The 15,265-nt window shown below is 42.9% G+C and overlaps 1 protein-coding gene across 1 annotated transcript in view; it reads right to left on the minus strand.

Annotated features, from left to right (window-relative positions):
• The window catches only part of GALNT2 (polypeptide N-acetylgalactosaminyltransferase 2), a 94,736-nt gene extending 90,506 nt beyond the window's left edge, over positions 1–4,230 (minus strand). The window contains exon 1 of the mRNA XM_054062813.1: positions 4,009–4,230. Coding sequence (XP_053918788.1) covers positions 4,009–4,122 — 114 coding nt within the window. The 5' untranslated portion in view covers positions 4,123–4,230. The remainder of the gene's footprint in view (positions 1–4,008) is intronic.
• Between the last annotated feature and the right edge of the window lie 11,035 nt (positions 4,231–15,265).

Genomic DNA, 15,265 nt, shown 5'->3' on the forward strand with positions numbered 1-15,265 from the left:
AAAGTGGTTTGGGGATTTAGTTTTCTTGGGGTTTATTTTTTTGTTTGAGTTTTGAGGTTTTTTTGCAGGGAGTGATGAAAAAGATGTTTCTAATTTTAAGAAGCAGCTCAACCTAACAGGCCTCTCTTGATGCCTTAGCTTTCAACAGCAAATCAAATTTCTGCCTACAAGTTCCTTCAGTGTACACCTAGGAGAATTTCACTGTTGGAAGTGGTGAAGCCTTTGGTGCTTTCAACAAGCTGCAGATATTCCTCTGTCCTGCTTGAAGGGCTCAATTACATGGGGCTACTTACTTAAGGCATAGAAGAGTTAAGTTCTTTAGAAAACAGCTGGGGGCTTTGGGGGGGGGTTAGGTTTGGTTTGTTTGGGGTATTGGTTTTGGGGTTGGTGTTTTTTTCCAATCCAGTCACTCTACTGTGCAAGAGCGCAGTGATTAAAGAACTCAAAACCTATGTGGCAAATACACAAACTCAAATTCACACCAGTCTTAAGAGGAGATCACGTCATCAGGATGATTTTTGCTTGAAAGGGTATGAGTAGCTTTCTAATCATCTTGCAGAAGCTGCTCCATTTTGCGCAAATCTGAGACACAGAGCATGAACTGCTTTTGCTACACATTAGGAAATTCATCCGTGAAAAGAAGGGAAGTCCCAGTCTCAGCTCCCAAGACTTTTGTGTATTAAACACATTAAGTGAACCAAAAGTAGCCCACATTTTCCTGAGTCTCCCAACTGATGGGCTTGCAACTTGCTTTCTTCTGTGTCACAGACTCAGTTTTGGAAACTCTCTCTCTAACCTTTTAAACAAGTGAATCAGACTCATGCTTAACTATCTACAACCCAGTGATCTGGATGGAAAAGGAGTGAACTGAATCCATGGCACCCTCGTGCTTACAATTATTTTAATTATAGATTCACTGGAGGGAAGGAAAAGAAAAAAAAAAAAAAAAAAGACATTTCTGCCCCCTCCAAGCACATTTTGAATGGAAGGCTTTGACTACCCTTCTCTGCTTTTCAAGAAAAAAAGAAAGTTTGTCACACCCTAAATTCCAGATGTGGAAGATGTGATTTCTTTCTACTACAATTTTTATGCAAGGTCCAGAAAGACAAGCACTGCACCTTCCTTTTTTTGTTGTTATTTACACATTTACCAATGAGACAGCTTCTACTTTGCGTGCTTTAGCCCACCTATTCATGCCTGCTCAGCTCCTACCAGGCCAGAGCACTGAATACAGAGCTGTGGATTCCACCACCATTGTTGCCAGGGACCAAAGACTTAGACAAGGTTGTACGACACACTGCAACATCCAAATAGCTTCATAGATCTCATTAGAAAGATTGTAAATGGAAAACCAAAATAAGTAGATTCTTACATTAACTGTGACACTACTCTAATATGAAAAGGAAAGAAAACAAAAAAAAAAGTCACTCTTCTCTTACTCAGATGCAATTCTAGCAAAGAGCAAATACCTCCAACTCTGCTTAAGAGAAAGAGAATTTGTGGTGTTACTCACATTACAGGACTGGCTGTTATACCAAACAAGTCCACTATGACTGGATAACACATGAGGTCTGTGTATCGAGAAAACATTCTGTTTGTATAACCAGATCAGTAATTAACATGCAAATTACTTACTCATACGAATGAGGAACTATCCACTCTCGGCTTTTATAATTTTATAGACTGAACATGGCAGAGACTTCAATTTATTAAAAGTTACGATCTGCTCTAAGCAACTCTGTTTCCATTATATTGAAATAGCAGGCAAGTAATAAGGACTACTTGAAGTCATACACATTGTGAAATTTACTACAGCAGGGTTTCTGTTCATAAGTTTAAGACTGTTTGTGGTTTTGCTTTATACCAGGGCCTGACACTAAGTTAATAAGCCTTTTATTGGGATTCAAAAGCTATTACACTACACACATCTTCCTCTAACTTACATTTGCTCACCTATGTTGAGGCCCGGGATTAAATTTTACGCTTCGCTGACAGAAAACAGAATCCTAAATCACCAATCCACACATAATTGTTAATTTCGCACTTGTTTCTTGTGGTCACAGTACCTACTTTCTTCTTTACCATGGCCTTACTTTAAATGTTTGTATTTTTAAACCTAGCACTGATCTTCAGCCCAGGCCTATGAAATGTCTTTCAGCTATCTTCCCTAAACTCTCCCAATTACCCTGACAATTGAGATTTAGTAATTTTGTGCAGAATGACAACAAATTATAGTACCAAAGGAAGTACCAGGATCATAGATCTCTTAAAATCATAAGAAAAACTCCAACTAATATCAGTAATAAACAGCAGAAGGTTCCAGCAGATCAAGTGCCAGACTCGTAATCAGAAAAACTGGTTTCTTTTCTATTTTATTCTTACCCAGTCTTCTAGGTGACCTTGGGCAAATCACTATGCCCACACTGCAGTTTCCCGAGCAGTAAAAATGAATCAGAGTTGCAAATCTGTTTGGAAACTCCAAATGAAACACACAACAAGAGTTAAAGAAGTATTTCCCTATCTGCAGATATATTTGCCTTAGATAGCTTTCCTTTATCACACTGTACATCAGCAGCAGCACAAGACTGCTTTTACTTTCTGAATACACTCTGGTGGTTCTTCAAGAAAGGCTTTAGGCTACTGCCTTACTTGCTATCACATGCTTGATCTATTTCTGCTACTACATCCACTCTGAAGGACCAAGAGCTTGTATTTAGCAACACACACTTAACACTCACTTTAATATATTACGTCAAAAGTCGCTGCTTAACACATTCCTAGGCTACAGGGAGAAAATAAAACAGTACCCATCAGAACAGAGAGCCAATCATTAGCGAGCAGCGTCTCATTCTCTAGACCCTTGCTCACATAAGTAATCTTGTAAGTAATCACGCAAGCATTTGCTTCCACGACCCACCATAGGAACCAGTCATCAGCAGTTTTATACCAGGAATTCATGCATTGATAAATTGAATGGCATCAAAGTAACACAAAAATATTCCCCTTCTTGTACACTTCTAGACTTAAGAAACACTACTTTTCATTTAACAGGAAACTGCCACTTATTAGGAGATAACACTGATTAACTGTGGTTCAATTGCTCTCCTTCCCATTTCTGAGTTTTAGTATTTTTGAATAATGATGCAATTATGAGGAGCTTTGTCACCTTTGCTATTCTAAAACACAAGGCTTAAAGAACAGTTCCTAAAACCTCTTGGCTTTGCTCTGGGGAGGTGGGACTCACAATAACAACAAAAACGGACTTATTCGCTATTATTTTTTATAAGCGGAGTTAGCAGACAAAGTTGCCACTTCCCTCATCATGCCACGAAAATGTGTTTTGATCGACACCAACGCAAACTAAGATATCCTTAAGTTCCAGCTATTTTCCTCATCAGTGAATGACTACAACACGTCAAAAAAAATACCGAATAAGTTGACGCACAGAATAAAGTGAAATTACTCCCGTACAGTCAACAGACAACTTCTTGAACATTAGTAAGTCAAGGGGGAAAAAAAGGGAAGAGAGAGACCTCAAAGCCCCCAGCCAAGAAATGTGACAAATCGAGCTATTTCCTGACCCGCTGCCAAACCGACCCGAAAGCCGCATCTTTCAGGCGTAGTGCTAAGCAGAAAGGAAACGGCTGCGCATCCAAGCAGGGGGAAAGAGAGAAAGAAAGGGGGAAAATGCCATTGCAGCTCGGATCTTGGCGTGTTGTCTAGGTGGGAATGCGAGCCCGAAGAACGCCGGGGAGGGAAGAAGGGAGGGAAAGGGGGAGATATCAGCCGGGAAATGAATGGATCGCGATGGGACGGGTCTCTCCCCTCCCACGCCCGCTTCCCGCGGGCCGGGACGTGGCCGGCAGCAGTTGGATGGGGAGGGACGTGAGGAGGCTGGAACCGGTCTGAAGTCCACCAAGCAGCCTCGGGGAGGCGGGGAAGGGCAGGACCCGGGGGGGTTTCACGCCGCGGGGATCCCCTCCGGAGCGGGGCGCGCCGCGCTCTCACCTTCCTCCCGCCGCCGCCCGCCAGCGCGGCGCTGCCGCCCGAGTACATGTAGTAGGCGATGCCCAGCACCCAGAGGAAGGCGAAGCACAGCAGCAGACGAGACCTGCGCCGCATCCTCGCCGCCGCCGGGCCACCAGGAAACGGCGACGAGCAGCCGCCTCCGCTCCTGCCGCCGCCGCCGCCGCGCAGGGTCAGGGGGCAGAGGGCGAGCGCCCCCCCTCCCCCCTCGCCGGCTCCTCCCCGGCCAATCGCGCGCAGCCCTGCCCCGCGCGGGGCGGGAAGGGGCGTGGCTAGCGCCGTCGCCATGGTTGCCGCACGCCGCGCCGCGCCCCCCCGCCGCGGTCACGCGCCCCCGGGGCGGGGAGAGCGGGCTGCGCTCCAGGGGGGGTCGGTGGGGACACAGGGGCGCTTGGGGGTGGATGGAGTGGGAACAGGGAGCCCTGCCTCTCTTACTCTCCCTGGCTGTTCAGTGGGAACAGCAAGGTACAGAGAGTCATGGAATCATGGAAACATTTAATTATAGAATCATGGAAACATGGAATCACAGAATCATGTAATCATAGAATCATTGAAATGAGGAATCATAGAATAATGAAATCAGGGAAGCATGGAATCATAGGCTCCTTGAATCATTAAATCATAGAATCGTGGAATCGTATGATCATGGGATAATTGGAACATAGAATCGTAAAATCATATAAACATGAAATCATGGAAACGTGGAATCGGAGAATCATGGAAGCATGGAATCACAGAATCATGAAATCACAGAGTCCTTGAAACTTAGAATCACAGAATCATAAAATCACAGAATCGTGGATTCATTGAACCATGGAATCACGGAAACATGATATCACATAATCATGTAATCATTGAATCATAGAATCATTGAATCATTGAACCCTATAATCATGGAATCATGTAATCATGTGATTGTGGAATCACAGAATTATAGAATGTTTTGGGTTGGAAGGGACCTTAAAGCCCAACCAGTTCCAACCCATGGGCAGGGACACCTTCCACCAGACCAGGCTGCGTCTAACCTGGCCTTGAACACCTCCAGGAATGGGGCATCCACAGCTTCTCTGAGCAACTTCTGCCACTGCCTCGCCACTCTCATGGTGAAGAATTTCTTTCTTATATCTAGTCTAAATCTTCCCCCCTCCAGTTTAAAGCCATTCCCCCTTGTCCTATGACTACAGACCCTTGCAATGTGCTTTATGAATGTGCTTTACGTAGGTGTTGTCCCTGAAGTCACTTGGGGCAGGTAGTGCAGCTGGTCTTCATGAAACCTCAAAGGTGAGAAAGCAAAGTCATGTTGGATGACAGCCGGTGTCCTCTGGGTGACAGCTATTTGTATCTCATTTGATAAGTCTCCACCTTTCTCATGTTAAAGAGGTCCTTCTGTGGCCTAATGGGAGACCTCAAGGTCCTGAGAACCATACCATACTGCTAACGTCATGCACCCGCTCCCCTGGCATTTCTGGGGTCACTGCATTATTCAGGCAGCAGTGCCCAGTCTGGAAAGCATGGTCACCCCTACACTGGTCTAAAGGATCTCCAGGGGATTCTGCCTGGATCTTCCCAGAAAGCTGACCCGAGTGGGGCTCTACTCTTAGAGTCTGGTCTGTTGACATACGGTCATTGCCTGGTAGAATTACTTTTCATTCTGCTTGCCCAGTTCCAGCCTTAAACACCTCAGGACAAATGCTACACTGCTGCTGGCTCTCACCGTGCTTCACTGATTTGTGTGCACCCAACTCACACTGCTCTTTTTCCATGCCACTGAGTAGTTTCCTCTCGTTTGGCATTTGCTCTTATCTTATCCCACTGCAGACATCAAGAAATGAGGAGGCAAAACTAAAAAATAAAGAGACACATTCCCTAACCATTAAAAAGCACCTCTAATTCAGAACCACGGTATCCACTCAAGGCAGAGAATTCCTGGGTTTTAAGTGTTTTCTCTGTCATCTCACCACGTGTTATCAATAGGGTGTTTTACTGCAACCTGTTCTGACTATCCCATATTTTCACGCTCCTCCTGGCTATACTGACGTGAGACCTCTGCCAGTCCAGCCACACCAAAGGCAGCAGAGCCTCTCTAAGAAGACTGGAAACCAAGCTGTGCCAGGATGTGGCAGGAGCCAGGGATCTGACAGACGTTCTGTTGCATAAGCAGGAAAAGATCCAGCAACTAAAAGAAATGGCATCAATATCTCACCTATTCACAGTCATTCCACTGACAGTCTTGTTGGGGAGGTGATTTGTGGTAGTGTTGGCACTGCCTGGGCAGAAGTTGTCTGGTATGTGAAGATTTCAGTGACTAACTGCACACCTTCTCACCTGCCAGAGCCCTGATGGAGAGAAAGGATTGGTGAAAAGACTAAGGAAGGAATCCCAAATAAGTATTTGTTCAGTGAGTGTAAAATAAAGAAATCTCTTTCTTCATAGAGAATAATAAGCCTAGCATTAAGATTCTTGGGCTTGGAGGGAGCTGGAGAGAGATACCAAATTTGTGCAAAATACAAGTTTTGGAACCAGATGACTGGCATCTATTGAAGTGAGGTACACCGGAGAGCATGGTCCGCCCAGAGACACACAGATGTTCTGGAGGAGAGTTTTTGATTTATCCAAAGTGTGTTCGAAACAAGTGAGAGCAATTCCTGCAAAAACACTGATTGTGCCTGCATCTAAAGGCGCACACCCCAAATGCTACATTCTAATTAGCAAGATTCTCTATATAATTCAGAGCAGCCCAAGACTGTGAACAAGCTGATAATCTGCAGCCGTTTAAACTCTACCATCACCAAGAAGTGAAAGGAAGAAAAAGCTCCCCTGCTGCTGGGAAATTCCTTCACTGGGCAGATCTGCTGAGGGAGAGGGTGATGTTCATCACATGCTTCCCCACAGAAAACATTGTATACTTATGTGTGTAAAGCTCTATTCTGGAGCCATAATTGCATTTAACCTTACAAAATCTGCAGGATGCTTACTCTTTAAACACCTCCCAAAGCCTGCAGAATCTTTTCTTGCCCTTTTCATAGTCTAAAAGATCTTGGGATGGTCTTCAAAGGTCTCCCTGAAGCCTCAGGTATTATCACTGATTTTAGCAATGTGTTTAGATAGATTTTTCCCTTTCCAGCAAAATTAGCCAGCCATGCATGTACAGAAAAACCTTCTGTAGCTGCACACTTCACAAGTTTTCCAAAATAATCCATTGCACATGCTCAATCACAGTTTTCATAGGTTTAGAACTCAGTCAAATCAAAACTAATTTCTTCTCAAGCAAGCAAATAAACGTTTACTTCAAGGAAGGCTACTTCCATGTCAGAGTCCATTCTTTCAGCTGATAAAGTTACAGAAATGCTTGGAAAAAGGCTGTAAGAACCTATTTAGCTTGAGAAATTATTTTTTTTCCCACCCTCCTTATATTCTGAACTGGCTGAACCAGTTTCGTTCAAATCTTTCCAAAATATTCACATTTGGACAAAGTCCCAATCCAGCAGATTTCATCCTGAATCAGAACAATTCAGAGACCACAGAATACACAGAAGCTTAGAATGGAAAATGTTACCTCACTAACTCTAGGAAAAGCTTCCTGTTCTATTACAGCGTACTCGCATGCTTTGCATATATGTCTTTGCCTCAAAAGTCCTAATGTGTTTAGTCAGCAAAGCAAAAAATGAAAAAAAAAGCACTTCAATTAAAGCAAACAATTCAAGAAAAATGTAAGATATTCTTAATTCTTTTTTCAGTGCATTTCAAAAGAAAATATTAGCATATTTTAAAAGCGGTGTTGCTAGAATGATTCACAGAATATAAATGCTCTGTATCAAGCTCAGCCCTTTAAACAAAAGGGAGATCAAGCATGTGAGAGTACAAATAGCAGTGAAATTTGCAGAAGGAATCATCAAAACTTTGCCTTTGATCTGTAGAGGAGACACCTAGATTTGATTGGCTAAATTCTGTTCTAGTTAGCTAGAGTGTAAACCAGAGGGAATTTCACCCAGTTTATTTGAGAGGAGGTATAAAACTAGACACAACCATGACTGGAGTCTAATTCAGAGTTTTAATGTTCATCTTCTTGTAACTAAAACCAAAACTAAAGTTAATCATCTTCTTCTGGAGTTAAATGACCTAGTCAGCGGTGGATGAATCCTCTGACAATGTGAATGGTAAGTAGTCCTTGCCGTTAGGAATAAGTGAGTCAATCCCTTACTCATGCAAGCGATCTTATCCTTGAAAAGACAGGAAAGAGCATTTTCAGATCAGGTCTAAAGCTCAGGAAACAGATTTTAAAAACTTTAAAAGGCCCAAATTCTGAGCAAGCTGTCTGAATCTTTCTGATATATGGAAGCAAATGTGTTGCTCATCCTTTTCATATTAACCTTTTTTCACACCCATGCAGTTATGTCAGGAAGTGCATCATTCCTCCTCTCTCATGAGCAAGATTATTCATTAGCCTGATGTAAGACATTTTATAATAGAAATCACACATTAATGTGAAATTTAAAACACTTCTGTGCAGGAAATAGGTTAATACCTTGAGAGCTCAAGCAGAGTGCTCAGCCTGAGCTGAGCTTGTGTTTGTAGTGAAAGATCCTGATCCTGCAAATGTTTATGCAAATGCGTAATTTCATTCAGAGCATATTCCCACTGGAGTCAGTTGGACTACTCAGACGTTTAAAATTATATGCTCATGGCTGAGTACTTGCAGGATTAAAGGTTAAGTGCAGCTAGCAGGTCTGAAAATCTATGTGGGTGTTTCGCAATTCCTCGCTGCATGGTGGTAACAATGAGAAACAGACTACCTCCTCAGCTAAAGACTTGGGAGTCAACATGTCCTTTCCCATCTGTTTAGATGCCAAGAACTATGTTTGTTTAATTTTTCAGCACAGTTTCTGATGCTACCCAGAGTAGGCAGACGTGCTGGCAATAGCATTTGAAAGTGGCTCACATCCAAAAAAACTTGTTACCCTCTAAGAATGTTTTTCGAGCTGTTAAAACCCCAAGCAGCAAATATTGTATCATGCACATTTTACCCTGAAAATAGTGTGTCACACTGCTTGACCTGTAAGGGTTTGCTGTGCAAGGTCTGAATGCATTAAGGCCTTTTATAACTAAAGCTTTCTTGTCCTAGACTTTGATCTCACAAAGGTAGTATCTTCACTTTTAAAGCATAAAGAAATGGCTGTTTCCTCTGCCTGCAGTTTTTTTGTATCCCCATCAGAGATCAATCAACATATTACATCATGTGATGCAGATATTGTAAACTCTGCAATTTTCTCGTGCAGGTTTGCAGTATCAGCTTAAGCCCTCATGCTTCTAAAGGAAATGATCCAAATCTGGAAGCCCTTGCTTTCTATTGAATAAAGTTTAAGGTTCAACATTCCTTGGAGTTGTTCGGTTCTACAAAGAGAGGAAACAGATTCTTTTCCGATGGGTGATGAAGGCCAAGAAAGAATAACTCAGTCTTTGGTAGGCCTCCTCCTAAAGCTAGAAGCCAGTACGGACTACAGTCCTATTGTCAATATTTCTTTCCAAGCTGAGTCGTTTAGCATGTTGGACTGAACTTCAGCAGCACAAAATAAACCTCTTGCAGAATTCTATAGGGTGATGATCAGATTTCAAAATGTGATATGGCTCAGAAGCATCTCTCATAGGAGAGTGATGATAGATGAGAGAATCGGCCATGGAGGCAGACTTGCTGAAACAATGACCTCACCTTTGATTGAGGTAATTTGATCCTCCTTCATTTCATTTATCTGAATTCAGAGGGTCATGCTGGATTCTTCACAGCTGCCAGAAAGGGTAAAACCTGATGATCTATGGTCTGAGACAGGGCAGGAAATTCCATCCTTTCCTCTCAAGCAAGACCATGTTGCAGTGGTGTGCAGCTGTAGTACTCTAAGTTATTTGAGTCTAGGGGTAAATACTACCTCCTAATGCATAATACAAAAGTCTGTTTTTGAGCAACAAAGACACGTCACTCAATGGTGCTGTAATCTCAACTGGTACTTTGTCTATTCAGACTCATAATCCAGATCAGTAAGGCTACAGTCAAGTAATTTGAGGCTATATATCTATATATGATAAAGCTTTGCTACAGCAAAAAAAAAGCATAGAATATGCAGCTAAATTAGCTTACAATGACAGTCTTGGAGATCACAGAATCACAGAATCACAGAATCACAAGGTTGGAAAGGACCCATTGGATCATCGAGTCCAACCATTAAAAGAAACCATCAAGAAAGAGGATTCCCCAAATCAAAGTGTTCTACCAGAAGCAGGTTTTGCTTATCTCTTTAAATAAAGTCTTTCTCCTAGGTAATTGCACTATCATCAGCTCACCACAGGGAATGTAAGGGAAAAAGAAAGAACAAAGGTAAAGAGGACTCAAGGAAAAGTGGTAGGAAGGAAGATGAGAGTACAGGGAAGCAACATAAGCCTTTTCCTACCAAAGTGACTGCACCATATTCCAACTCTCTCTGCAGTGTCTGAATTGAAAAGACAGATAAGTGATTCAGATCGCCAGCTCCCCAGGCTGTCAGGCCCTGGCTTCTTATACCAGCGGCAGGGAGTGCTTAACCTAGGTACTGCATATGCTTCTCTTCAGTGACTGTATATGGTTCAGAGGGGCAGAGAGAGAAAACCTTTCCTTGCTATACAATATTTTAGTTTCAACCGGATAGTGGAAAGCGTCTCCTTACTTCTTTCCCAATTCCCTTACGGTAGGAGTTAAAGAAACCACTTTCAGTGAGACATGGAAAGTAGGTGTCCAGCTTTCTGCAGAAGCATCCTATTCACTGACAATGGCAAGTTACTTCCAGAGTTGCCATGGTGGACAGGCTGAATACAGCTCAGCTGTCTTTGTTTATTGTCTTTATTTCGTGTATCCACACAATTCCTCCTGGGCACAGTACAGCCTGAGAGCCAGCAACAGTAGGCATCCGCAGAGATTCCTCTGCACTAGGTGAAGGTCACTACTCCCCAACACACCTGCCCTAGTACAGTGTCTGCCTTTTGCATTACAGTCATTTTTTAAACAAATAAACGCCAGTGCTGTGCTTTTATCACTGCTATAAATTGTACTCCCGGATACTGCTCAATTGCTGTGCAATTAAAAATAGTCTTTTCAAGCGGTATATATCATCAATAAATACATTACTTTATCTTGTTCATTTGCATTTTACCAATTTGCAAATTTGGGTGTTGGATTCCACAATCATTATAACACATTACACAGGTCTTCTGTATCACACTCAAGAGCACATTTCATGTAACAGGGAAAAAGAGATGCTCACAGCTATTTCAGTTCACACATCCTCTAGAAGTCACATATTGATTTCTCCCAAGCTCAATCTTTCGGTACTTGGGAACAGACAGTAAACAGAGTCAGTTAACCATCAGGGATGAAAATTGACCCCATTTATAGCCTTCATGACCCTTTTGACTTCAAACCTTTATCATCATCTGTTGAAATCATGAAAGACATTGTTTCTGAAAACAGGGCCAAAACCTGCAAATCTGGAGAAATTAGCTTTACACTGTTCCTCTTCCAAGAGAAGTAGCCAGATCCACCCTCAGTGTAATGTGACCAAACCACAATGACCTTGGCCCTGGCTCTTATCACACAAACAAAATAATTTATAAGAAAAACTGGTATTGTCTTGCAGAGACCATGTTTTTTCCATCCCTTTGTCCTTTTGAGAGTTTCAGGTAGAGTAGTGAGCGTTTTCTTCCTAAAAGTCAAATGGCAAATAAAAAAACTTCCTGTGCTGATTCTGTAAGCTGGAGGTCTGTGCGTATGTGAACAGAGGTTGAGATCCTTTTTCCTTTCTCACTCTACCAGCATATTGCACACTGTTTTCTCTGGCTTCCAAAACTGTTTCTGAACCAAGAGACATACGTACCTCATGGAGACATGGCCAAATAATTATTTTATTCTTACTTGTAAATTAGATCCTTCCAGTGGATGCAGGCGTAAATGAGGCCTTCCCTATTGAAATAACATTTTTGGCCTCGGGGATTCCCTAGCAAGATCATTCCTTCCATAGTCCAACAGAAAGAGTTTTGTCTGACTGCTATCTCATGCTGCTGTACATAGGGAGTAACTGTAGAAGGCCACGTCATTACAACAGGGAAGAAATGACGTAAGTTGAGAAAAAGAATCATGTTTCCCATACAACTCCTTCTCTCAATGAAAGGTGGTAATATAGAATGGAGAAAAAAATAAAAAAGCTGTTTGCATAAAGTACTGCACTTCTATGTATAGTTTGCACATAACAGTCCTGAAAACTGTGACCACAAGAAACTTTGTGCATGGTAATGCTCACAGGGCCACTGCAAGCCTGAAAGGATTGTGTGCAGGGACAGGGGCTGGCAGGGGAGGCAAAAGTGGGAGAGGCATGGGAAGAGGAATAGGAAGACAGAGGAGGAGAGATTCAGAAAAGAGAAGACATGCGCTCTGCTTGGTTATGTACAGGTATATAGTGGTTGTGTCAGGCAGCCCAGCGTGATGGACAGGCTTTCTCACTGTAGTTTCTGACACATCACTTGTTAAGGCAGGAAAACCCCCACATTTTAGGAAATGCTTCCTGCTGTGATGCTGAGAGTAGAAAGCTCTGTGACGCTGAACTAGAAAAATACTGTTTCTGGTATCTTATCTTTGTAAGCGGCACTTCTACTGTATACTTATTATTCTTTTATACTGCCTGAGTCATCCCCTCTAGATAGATATCCCAGGACAGTCTAACAATAACAAAGATCCTTGGCTGTACTGCAGAGTATAAAACATTTACCAGCTATTCTCTGTGTGTCCTTGTTACAGAAGAGCTCGCTAAATACTTGCCCAGGGACACAGACGTACCTGCAGAGGTAGAGCATGACAGTGGTGAGACAAATGTGCGTACATAATATCGACCTTGGTGGTTGTACACCATGTGAAGCACCAACAGAAATCCTAGCAGCTCACCAGCAGAACCCCTGCCTTTAACCAGTACGGCTCCTGCAAAGCCTAGCAGTGCCTCACCTAAACCATTTGTCTGAGTCACCTGTCCTTTCAGGATCCTGCATGCTACATGCCCTGAAGCAGTTGAGAACCAGAATTCTGGCTGAGAGTGCAGAGTGGATGGTGGCTGCTCAACACTACAGACACTCTCACACCTGAAGGCAAGGATCTCATCCGGAAGTGGGCCCTGTCACTGCATGTTAACCACTTACACACCTACACGTTGCAGAGACACCCTGTACTTAAGAAATATCTCCTTGCGCTCCCACACTTCTCCAGCGCTTTGTCAAGCCACCGTTACAGGATTTCAGGCAGAACAAAATCAACACCCTCTGTTCTTGGGTGTCGTGGTTTTTTTTCTCTGTTTTCTGCTGGGACCCTGCTAAGGGCTGGATGAAGTAGGAAGCCTCACCTGCTGCAGGACCACTGCTAGCTTTTATCTTTCTCTTCCCTGCTTATATTTCAGTTTATCAGCTTCATGGATTTTGTCTATCTTCCTGGCATGCAAACTTCCTTTAAATTCACGGAAGGGCAGTGCATTTTCTTGCTGCAATTAATTGCATGTTTTCTGGCATATGACTAAATAACAATAATTAACTCAGCAGGTGGAGTTTCCCTGGGTTAGATCATGATGCTCTGTTCTGGCTTTCCATGGCGTTTGCTTGCTGTCTACGCTGCTTTCTTGGCTAGGGTATCTTCAGGCATACCATGTGCTTGAGTAACAATTATAAACAGGAAAAATGAGGCAGTTCATAAGATTATTATTTTGGTTAGATTTTCTGTTCTAAAAGCCAAAAAAACATCAGCAGGCCAAATACACTCAGGAGAGCTGGTTTCCCCCCCTCTACTCACTAAAACATTGAGATATTGTATGGCTATATAAAAAAAAAATTGATGGGATAGCAAATTAGTTTAGGATCCCACTGGTACTTCAGCTGCTGAATTTGATCAGCCATGAGCTCATATCATTGCTCATAAAGAGAGAGGAAAGATGGGGAGTTTGCATTTGAAAGACCTGAATAGATTCAGATCTGTAGCACTTATCAGAGTCAGTCACCACATGTAATTCTTTTAATTCTTGAATACACGCACTGTGCTGCTGCACAGGAAAAGTCTTTAAATAAAAGGCCTCCACAAGCCAGGCAAGGTCCTGACAGGACTCCCATACCAGACTCCCCTAACCAAAGAAGCAGGCTCCTGGTGAGATTTTGAGTTAGTAGCTGATATATATCTGAAAGGAATCAGTATGCTTCTAACACCCCACAAAATGCAGAACCAAAGGGCTCACACCTACAAACACAGCAGAGGTCTATATTTGTGATTTACCATATGGAAAAGTTTATCCTTCCAAGAAAAATAAAGTCTTCAGAGAGGAACGTCTTCAATGTAGGAAACCCTCTCAGAGATGTGCTTTTATTCTACCTGCCCCATTACCTAAAGCTGAGAAAAGTTTGAACAAGTAAATCAGCTGAACCAAGGCCTCTTTTCAGTGTCTAACCAATTACCCCCATCCCATGTAGATCTCCCTGCCAAGATTTTCTTCTGCTTCCTTGAGAAAAGCCCAGAAGCATTCAGACTGGTCCTGCCACAAGCAGGCTCTCCACACATCTGCTGGGAGATCTGGCAGCCTCAGTAGCCGGTAACAGCACACAGAGCTCCCAGTCTTTGCCAGAGAGAACTGTCTGGGCTGTTTAGTCCCCTGGAGCCATCCGGTAGCTGTCTGCGAAACTAACTGGTCTCAGTCCACTCATAGTGGATCAGAGTCCAAAGCACAGGTTATGATTTGTATTTTGACTTGTACCTGAGTTGTGGGTCATTGCAGGGACCTCAAAGGAACTGAGATACACCCCAGTGAGGAAGTTTTAGTAAAGGAAACGCTGATCCTGCAATGCTGCACCTGCTCTATGGAAAAGAGAAGGAACATCGGTACAGAGGGTGGTGATTAACCGTTAAATTTGCTATAACTAACTGAACAAAAAGAACAGATCCGATTGGAATTTACTGTATTTGCAGCTCATTCTTCCAGTTAGATCCCAACCCTACTTAGAGAAAAAAACATCAAGTGAAGGCAGGATGAGTACTTTCTGGAAGCAAAAAGATACATTTTGTCAACTGATTACACAGATGGGAAAATCATGCAAGCAGTGGCAAGGTTGACAGCAGTTCGGGATAACTGGCAACATCCCAAAGGCTAAGGAAAGCATCCTTTTATCCAGTGCTTCTTGACATTTCCTCAGAGAGCAAGTT

This window comes from Cuculus canorus, chromosome 3 (assembly GCF_017976375.1).
Source record: "Cuculus canorus isolate bCucCan1 chromosome 3, bCucCan1.pri, whole genome shotgun sequence".
In the NCBI taxonomy this organism is placed as follows: Eukaryota; Metazoa; Chordata; class Aves; order Cuculiformes; family Cuculidae; genus Cuculus; species Cuculus canorus.